General features: G+C 49.6%; 1 protein-coding gene across 1 annotated transcript in view; it reads left to right on the top strand.

Annotated features, from left to right (window-relative positions):
• Positions 1 to 9430, top strand: part of rimbp2b (RIMS binding protein 2b) — a gene marked incomplete at both ends in the record, with an annotated part of 58937 nt that overhangs the window by 10359 nt on the left and 39148 nt on the right. The window contains one exon of the mRNA XM_084468215.1: positions 5213 to 5296. Within this exon, the coding sequence (XP_084324341.1) occupies positions 5213 to 5296 (84 nt within the window). The remainder of the gene's footprint in view (positions 1 to 5212; positions 5297 to 9430) is intronic.

The following is a 9430-nucleotide window of genomic DNA, read 5'->3' as shown; positions in this document are numbered from 1 at the left end:
TTGATAGAGCTGTGTTTGGTACTTGATATATATATATATATATATATATATATATAACACTGGTGGTGGTGTTGTTTTTATTCATTTAATGAGATGTAGTTGACTCCTTGAGCTTCCTGGCCACGGATGACCTTGTGTGACGCTGTAATAATGATGTATCAGTGGAAGACTTTGACTCTTCCTGCGGTATCTCTGGGCTCAGGCTTACAGGGAGCAGATAGAAGACCAATCTCATTACCAACAGGAAGTGCAGGAGGATTATGTGGATTGAAGCACTGCCATTATGTTTCGAATTTTGAAGCCATGGAATTTTGTGTATGGAAATGCTTTGAATTGATAACTTTGAAATATGATAGAAGAAAGAGTCGAGTAGAATCTGGCAAGTTGTACTGTTTCCCAAAGTATCAACCCTATATATTTTTTTCAAACATCTTTCAATGTCGATATTTGAAATGCGATATTCTTTACTCATATTCCAGTGGTCGAAGTACAGATCTGAAAATAAAAGCGATAAAAACTCACCAATCGAGACTGAATGCAATGGAACCGACTGCCAGCCCATCAGAGAGCGGTCTGTCAATCAAATAATCAAATAATCAAATAATAACGGGTTGAGAATCAAACGCAACGATGGCAAGTTGGGAGAATGACAGAGGTTGTCTATTTTGTGTCGTTTATGACCATTTCAACTCGGAGATCAATAAGCACCTAAGGACTCCATTAATAACATAAATAGGCATCAAATGCCATTATTATGCCACAAATCATGAATTTATTATGATGATTTGGACATGCATTTAGGCGGAAGGTGATACATTTAATAAGTATTTTGCCTGTAGTTATTACCCCCACAGAGAAGAGCTGTCATCATAGAGGTCATGTTGTGAAAAGATGCTTTTTTAATCCATGAAAACCCTTGTGCTTATTGAGCTCTGAGTGTGGATAAACCTGGGCCTCAACCACACAAACCGGACAACGGAGGGGAGCCCGTCACTCTCCATTCTCACTGAGATGTTGCAGTTTCTCAATTCGCGTTCTCGTGTGTTCTCGCGTACTTGCGTTCTCGATAAACGTCATCAGTGGTAGCCCAAGCACTGTTGCAATTCCAAGTACGCGAGTACGCGAGTACTGTCGTAAAACCCGGAAGTGTTCTCAATGCGTTCTCGATAAGGCCGTTCTACCGAGGATGCATCGGAGGTGACTCGTGTGGACTTGGGACCGTTAAATATCCCAGAATGCATCATCGAGTCCGCTGCTGTTCCAGTTGCAGGTGCGTACTCGCGTTCTCGGAAGTCTGTACTTGAAAGTCCGGACTTGCCAAGTACGTACTTCCAAGTCCGCGAGAACGTAGTCCGCGTACTTGGTATTGAGAAACGGCTGTCTTTGATAACGTTACAGACAGGCCGGTAGGCCAGCAGTCCGTTTGATTACATCCAGTCTCCATTGCTCTGGCCTGTCCTTGGAATACCCTGCTATTTCAGTTAGTTTATCGCTGGAATGTTTTGATCCACTTAAATATAAGTATTATACTGTTAGGGTTATGAATGTCTTTCTATCTGATTCAGTGAAAAATCATATACTATCTGTGTTTTTAAATGGCTTGAAATGAAATGTAATAAACTTGAAATGTAATAGTTGAAATTCAAAGCATTGAATTAATTGAATACATTCAGATAACCTTGTTTTCAAAGTACAATATTTCATGTTATAAATTCAAAGTTCCATGCCTTTTAAAATTCAAAACATTATGGCAGTGATTGGCTTCAAAAGAGAGAGAGTGAGTGAGTGAGTGAGTGAGTGAGTGAGTGAGTGAGTGAGTGAGTGATAGAGAGAGAGAGAGAGAGAGAGAGAGAGAGAGAGAGAGAGATTTTGTTCAATCAGGAAGATCATAAATATCCAACCTGTGAAGGATTGGGTTACCTCTTATCGGCTTGAAGCAGTGCTTGCCTAAGGACTAAAGGTTGGTGTAGGAAGTATAATCATACTGCATTTATACCTCAATGCCACAGAGCCTCTTGAGACTGCTTTGAGTTCTCGAGGAGAGCTCTCCGAGGTGCTGAACAGGAAGGCGTGCATGTTTACAGCTCTCAGCCGCTCTGGCTGCCTATCTCATCATCTCTATCTCTGTCTCTCTGTCTCTCCACCTCAGTATAGGGGCTGGCACAGGTGTTTGTATTCACCTGGCGTACCGCAGTGTTTCCCTACCGTTGCAGGGAGGGTGGGCACAATAATGTAGGACAGAAACACACGTGTTAAACACACAAGTGTATTTAAAGCCAACGGGAAGTGGAATAAACCTTTAGGAAGACCAGGAAGGGGGTATCCCTTCTGTGAGGCACGGCCGGTAGTGCAAGCGTGGCCAGGTGGATAGACATTAAATCACACTCTATATGAGAGGAAACGGAATCATTGAACCCCTTGGTTAACCAAAATAAAAACGGTCATTCACATCGCAGATATAGCTCTATAATCATCTATGGTTCAGTCCGATGGATGTACCCTGTCTATAGTGTGCATTGTGGCCCCCCCCCCCCCCCCCCCCCCGCCTTCCACAGCAGTCAGTGGTACGCTCCGCCTCCGCTGGCCCACATAGCAGAGAGTCATGGAGGCGATGTGGAGGGAGACTGCGCTCTGTTTTGCATGCATTTGCATTAGCACCACTGAGGCACAAATGCTAGCTGCAGCTTAGGGCTGTCCTCGGTCATCTGTCTCGGTCCGTCGCAGGGCGGTAAAGGCATCTCCACTCCCTCCCCGCAGCCCCTTACTCACCGCGGCCGCCCGCCGAATCCCTCATCAGCGGGAATCTCTCGTTGAACATCGGGCAACTGTGTTCCGAAACAATGGGCCCGGGCTGCTGAGAACTGTCCCATCTGTGTGTGTGTGTGTGTGTGTGTGTGTGTGTGTGTGTGTGTGTGTGTGTGTGTGTGTGTGTGTGTGTGTGTGTGTGTGTGTGTGTGTGTGTGTGTGTTTTTGTGTGTGTTTGTGTGTGTGTGTGTGTGTGTGTGTGCATCTGTGTCTATGTGATGGGTAGGGGAGATGATCTTTCCTTGTTTGTGTTTCAGTGTATATTTGTTTTTATTAGTGTGTTTGTATAATATATATATATATACTGTATATATAGACACAATCACCCCCATACACACACACATATTCACACCAAATAAACATGAATATACAGTACATACTCAACCTCACACACACACGGACAGACCGTATATATATATGAGTATTTCTGCATGTGTGGTTCTTATTTGAGCGTGTGAGTTGGGTGCGGGGGGGGGGGGGGTGGTATGTGTGGGGTCAGCTGTAGGTTTATGAGTCTGTGTGCGAGTGTTTGTTCATGTGTGTGTGTGTGTATGTGTTTTATTACACAGCACAGTTTAGCAGAATGTGTTGTGGTTCTGCAGACTACACACATCAGAGGGCCCCGGGGGCCGGCTGTTTGCTGAGGCCGCACCTCCCCGACTCCCCGTAAATCATGTGCGGGGCATGTTCCAATACTTTCAACTCTGGGCCCTGTTTAAACTGCAGCGTGTTGGATTCAACGGTCGTTTACTACGTTTCGGACTACCACATGGTTGTAAACAAGCCTACTTATGACACAAAAATACCAACTAAACTACCAACTACAACAAACCAATCCGTCGAGCTAGTACCTTTTGAGTAAGATACTCAACCTCAGGATGGGTTAGACAGCATCTCCGGCCCGCTGGGCGTTGGGGGTTCCAGAACGTAACCGTGCCAACGGTCCATTGCCATCCATGGGTCAAAGCTGGTTCCCCTACCTCCATGTGATGGAGCCATCAGACATAGCAGAACATAGCGGGCTACGTTGGGAAGTATGGGAAGGAGGGGAACTGTGCCCAGGTTTGGTATTCCTGTGTGTGTGTGTGTGTGTGTGTGTGTGTGTGTGTGTGTGTGTGTGTGTGTGTGTGTGTGTGTGTGTGTGTGCGTGCGTGCGTGTGTGTGTGATAGGATGCGAGTGCAGACTGGGTAAAGAACCGGTCTGAAGACAGGTTTCCACACTAGGGCCGGCGCCACGGCGCCTCACACCCACTCCGATGAAATCCCCCTTAATTCGACACACTAATCTTAGATCAGCTGCACTCCAGTGGCCTTTCGCTCCCGTCCAAAGCGAGGATGTTCCAAGCAGTCCGGGGCAGGCTCAGTCGTGTCAAAGTCCAACTTGCTCGGATTTGCTGGTGCCAGAGCAGTTCAGTAACTCGTGCGGATGCTGCGTGTGCGTGTGTGTTTAACTACAGCGGTTTGAACATATGAAATACACCAATATACTCGTGAAATAAGAATCGGCGAGCTGGCGTCGCCAATCCTTCCGTGGAGGGAGAACTATTTTTAGGAGGACGGTGTCTACAGCCCTGTGTGTACATTTGGATTCAACACTGTGTGCTCAGTGTAGATGAAACCAAAGTGATCGCCCTTGATTGGATTAACAGTTCCAGCGGGTCACACACAGAACACCCAGGCAGCTTTGACGGAGCCACATCTCATTTTATTCGGGCTGTTCCAGACGAACAAATGATTGAACTCGCTGAATATCTCCGGCGCTGCCAATCCGTGCTCGCCACCCTACACACACACACACACACACACACACTCGTAATTAGAGGAGTAGTTCAGGAGATTTGCCCACGAGAGGACTTTCCGTTGGGTCGCATTAAACAGGCGGAATCTCCATGCTGAGCGTTTAGAGGAGCGACCGTATCCTCCGATGGTTTGCCCCGCACCAGAGAGCGGTGTGTGTTCATGGCGGTACGCTGGCGTGGACGTTGTCTCAGTGTTTGTGTGTTGTTCAGGAGTATGTTTGTTAAGTTCTTAGGAGCACACGCAATGGCACTCTGATGGTTATTCTGATTATTCAAAGAAAATGTGTGAATTTGAACTACAGAAAACATAAACACACCCACACACACACACACACACACACACACACACACACACACACAGACATACACACAGACATGCAGACACACACACAGACACACAGAAAGACACACAAACACACAGACAGACAGACAGACAGACTGACGAATAATTCCAACAAATGTGGTCTGCAGTGAATGAGCGCCGCTCATTGCCGTCGTGGCTGACTGTATGGTCACGGCCTCCCTACTTCACAGAGCATTTCATTTGTCTCCGGAAACTCAGTGCTCGGAACAAAATGTCACAAAGCTGTGTGTCCGTCTCTCCTCAGGAGACGGAGATCAGCACCAGGAGGAGGGAGTGTGAAGCACTTGAGGCGGAGGTGAAGAAACGCCACCAAACATGTCAGACTCTGGTAAGTGCTCTCAAAATACACACACCGGCGCGCACACTCACACACGCACGCACGCACGCACGCACGCACGCACGCACGCACACGCACACGCACACGCACGCACACACACACACACACACACACACACACACACACACACACACAGACGCTCAAACACACACACACACACACACACACACAGACGCTCAAACACACACACACACACACACACACACACACACACACACACACACGCGTGTGCGTGCTCAAATACGCACACACAGGCACACACATGCTCAAACACTCACACTCACACACACGTGCTCAAACACGCACGCACGCACGCACCCGCGCGCGCACACGCACGCACAAAGAACGCCTTCATCTATCTCCAAAGGCGAAGGCAGAGACTGGATTGATTTGTTGTCCGAGGAACCCTGCGCCCACTGTCGCTACGTAATGACGTGTAATCTGGGGGAAATTAACCAATGGGCCAAAGCGCCCGGTCGGAAGTCACAGGCTTCTGCTGAAAATTCGATTTCCACATCATGCCGACGTTGCATTTTGTCAACGTGGGCATAACGCTGGGAGAAACGGCAGGGATCGTTTTATGACAGCAATAATTTGTTGCGTGCAATCCTTGCGAAGCCTGGAAGGGGACTATATACACCGGCGGCGCGCGTATCCATCGAGGTGTCTCCAGGCAGTCGTTTGTTGCCCTAATGGCGTAGGCTGTTTGGTCTTCACCGCCTGGAACGGCACCCGGCGTTTGGTTGTTCACCTGCATACTGCAGCACCTATGCATGAGCAACGTGTAAACGTAATGGTCTCCCACTGGGAGAGGAGGGAGAAAAGGGAGAGGAGGGAGAGAGAAAGGGTCATGGGGTGCTTTACACGCGGCCCCCAGCCTACATATGTCACCCGTCTCCGGAGGGACATTTTCTAAGAATATTCCGGAAATGTCACTCTGGCTCTCCAGCTGCCCTTGACTTGAACACAGAAGGGGGTGGGGGGAGGGAGAGGGAGAGGGAGAGGGAGGAGGAGAGGGGGAGGCCAGCGCTGAGAGGAAGAGGAAACAGACCAACCTCATCCATCTGAAGAGCTCAGATAAGTGGAGCTTAACTCAGTGTCTTACCTGGACATTTGAAGGCCTGCCTTGTTAGAAATAAAGGGGAATAATACAGTGTGTTGAAGAGGCATTTGAGTCTTCATAGCTCATATCATAAAGGAAATATGAATCCTTGGTGGATACATATATATATATATATATATATATATATATATATCTTGTAATGGTGTGTTTATGTGATTGTAATTGTGCAATGTGGAAGTTAATTGGTTTGTAATCTGGATCCAGCGGTCCAGTGGCAGAACCCCTGGGGGGAGACGGCACAGAGACCCTGCCGGAAACCATGATCTGAAAGGGGAAGAGCCACGCCTTGTTTCCTGTTCTGTGTGTGTTTCCTCCCTAAAGAACCCGGTAGTGGTATGGCTCAGGCTACATAGTAATCATGCAGTTAGTGATCCGGAGTGGCGGACCCCGTGTAGCTGCAAAGTCTTCTCGGTACAACCGAAAGTACACACACACACACACACACACACACACACACACACACACACACACACACACACACACACACACACACACACACACACACACACACACACACACACACACACACACACACACACACACACACACATACACATACACACACACACACACACACACACTCGCTCACAAGATGCTGGTTATGCACGGCGGTGGCGGGGGCGTCCACTAGTGAGTAATCACTCGGTCTCACACTGTGATGAATAGAGGAACCCCCCCCCCCCACCCCCCCTCTAACATACACCCCACTCTGCCCCATAGAGATCCCCTCAGGAGATCAGCCTGCTTTGATCACTTATTACATAAGAGATGATTCCACGCCTTGCTTCGGTATGGGAAATGCTGCGTGGACGGTGGCAACGATATTCCACTACTGCATCACTACCACGACGACTACTACGACCGCTAACTAAAGGGATGAGGACCATGATCAATGTCACCATCTTCTGAGGTTTCCCATGCAACCTCATGAACGGCTCCGTTTTATTTGTTTAGTTTGTGAGGACCATGTCATGTGAGGACTGCTCGGTCCGGCACACTGCTCCTGGACCCCCCCCCACCCCCCCCGCCCCGCCCCCTCCTCGGACAAGCTCTCTTTGTGTGTGTGTGTGCTCCTCCGGCCCCAAAATAAACTCCATTAGAGCCGTCCTCCTCATCCCCCCCCCCCGCGCCCATGGCGCTAGTACCACTCTGCTCCTATTGTCAGCCCTCCGTCGGAGCGGGGAGGAGCGCGGCCCGGGGGACGCGCCGTCCATGGAATGGCGTGATGAAACGCTGTGTCCCGGTGTCTCGGTGGACCGCAGTCAGCCCTCTTATCTGTGTACCGCACGCAGACACACACACACACACACACACATACAGTACACACACACACACACGCGGGCGACAGCGCCGCACGCACGTCGCTGTGTGTCAGCCGACGACGCTGACACACAGCGACGCGCCGAGACACTTGGTTGACGGGCCGTCACGTCGCTTTGCAGCCTGAGAGGGCTTTCCCCCCCCCCCCTCTCTTTATATATATATACTCTCCCTTTTCTGTTCTCCTCTCGCCTGGCTCGCTCTCTTCATCTGTCTGCCTCTCTCACCGTCTCGGTTTGTCTTCTCCCTCTTGAACTTTCCTTTCCCTCTCCCCTGTCTTTCTCCTCCCTCTCTCTCTCTCTCCCTCTCTCCCTCTCTCCCTCTCTCTCTCTCTCTCTCTCCCTCCCTCCCTATCTCTCTCTCTCTCTCTCGCTCCCCCTATGTATGTGTTTCAGGTAAAAATAAACCGTAAAGCTTCAGGGAGCGTAGCGTCAAAGCATGTGTGTCTAACAAGTCTCCCAAAGCTCCCTTCCCCCCGCGGGACGCTACATCACCGTGGGATGGCGTCGCTCGCCCTGCGTTTAAGGTTACAGCTCGGTGTGAGAGATGCATGTTTAACGTCTGATGGAGACGTTACACACAGACGCCGTCGATAGCGGCTCCCCTCCCTTGCGGCTTCCCGTCGCGGGCGACGGTAAACACCCGCGCGAGCCATCTGGCATCGCATCGGCATCGTCTCAGCAAACCGGTCGCGTCAAGCGCAAACCGTGTCACTGCCTCTCTCTCTCAAGGTGTTACCATGGCGATGGGCAACCGGCAGACGACGAGCTGGGCCCCCCCGCCTTCTGTCGTGCGCCCCGCGTCGATCCCCGGCATGTTGCGCGGTCGCGCTCAGCGGTGTTGTCCAGATGTGCCGAGGTGTCTGCCGGCGGGCTCATCAAAGGCACGTTACCGGCAAAGCTTTCATTAAGAGCGCCGGCGCCGGCGCCGCCTGCTGCCCGGGGTCCCGCCTCGTCAAGCGGGGGACCCGGTGTTCAGGGGACGTCTCCGTATGTGCAGAACCCATCCGACACTGGCCTCGCGCTCAGAGGTGGAAACCGCCCCTTGATTAATTTTTTTTTTTTTTGGACATTTTTGTGCGGTTCATGCAGAACAACATGTGTTTTGTTTGTGTGTCGTGGTGTGGCGATGAGCCTCTCGGCTCACTCCCACTTCAGGATATGGGCTACTGGATTGATTGAGGAGGTCACAGGAATTCAGCCAGCACTGTGGTTTGCATGAACTTTTGGCAAATTTATTTATAGTTCTCACTCAAAAAAAAAAAGTGGCCAAGCCAAACAAAAATACTTAGAGAAACAAAAACAAAATCAAATCGAGGGTTGTTCGCTAGACCTAGGTCTGCAGGAAACATGGTGCTACATATACCGCCTCACAACAAGCGATCCTCCCCGGGTTCCCTGCAGGCATGAACACCGGGCTTAAATAAAGCCATTCAATTATCTCCCTTGGGAGATACCATTTGCATAGGGGTGCATAGGGGTCCATGTACAATGCTATGTTCATCTTAACAACATTGTCAAACATTTGTACACACTTTTGTCTTCTACTACGCATATCTCAAATTATGATTATGTACATTACTATAAAAAATATATAACACCCCATAATAATTACCTTATAGCCCTAACAATTCCCCCCCCTTACAACTGTCATCTCCCCGCATCCCAATCAGACAATTAAGT

The sequence above is a fragment of the Micromesistius poutassou genome, assembly GCF_964030765.1.
Source record: "Micromesistius poutassou genome assembly, chromosome: 5".
Lineage (NCBI taxonomy): Eukaryota > Metazoa > Chordata > Actinopteri > Gadiformes > Gadidae > Micromesistius > Micromesistius poutassou.
This window is presented reverse-complemented; position numbering and strand designations above follow the sequence as displayed.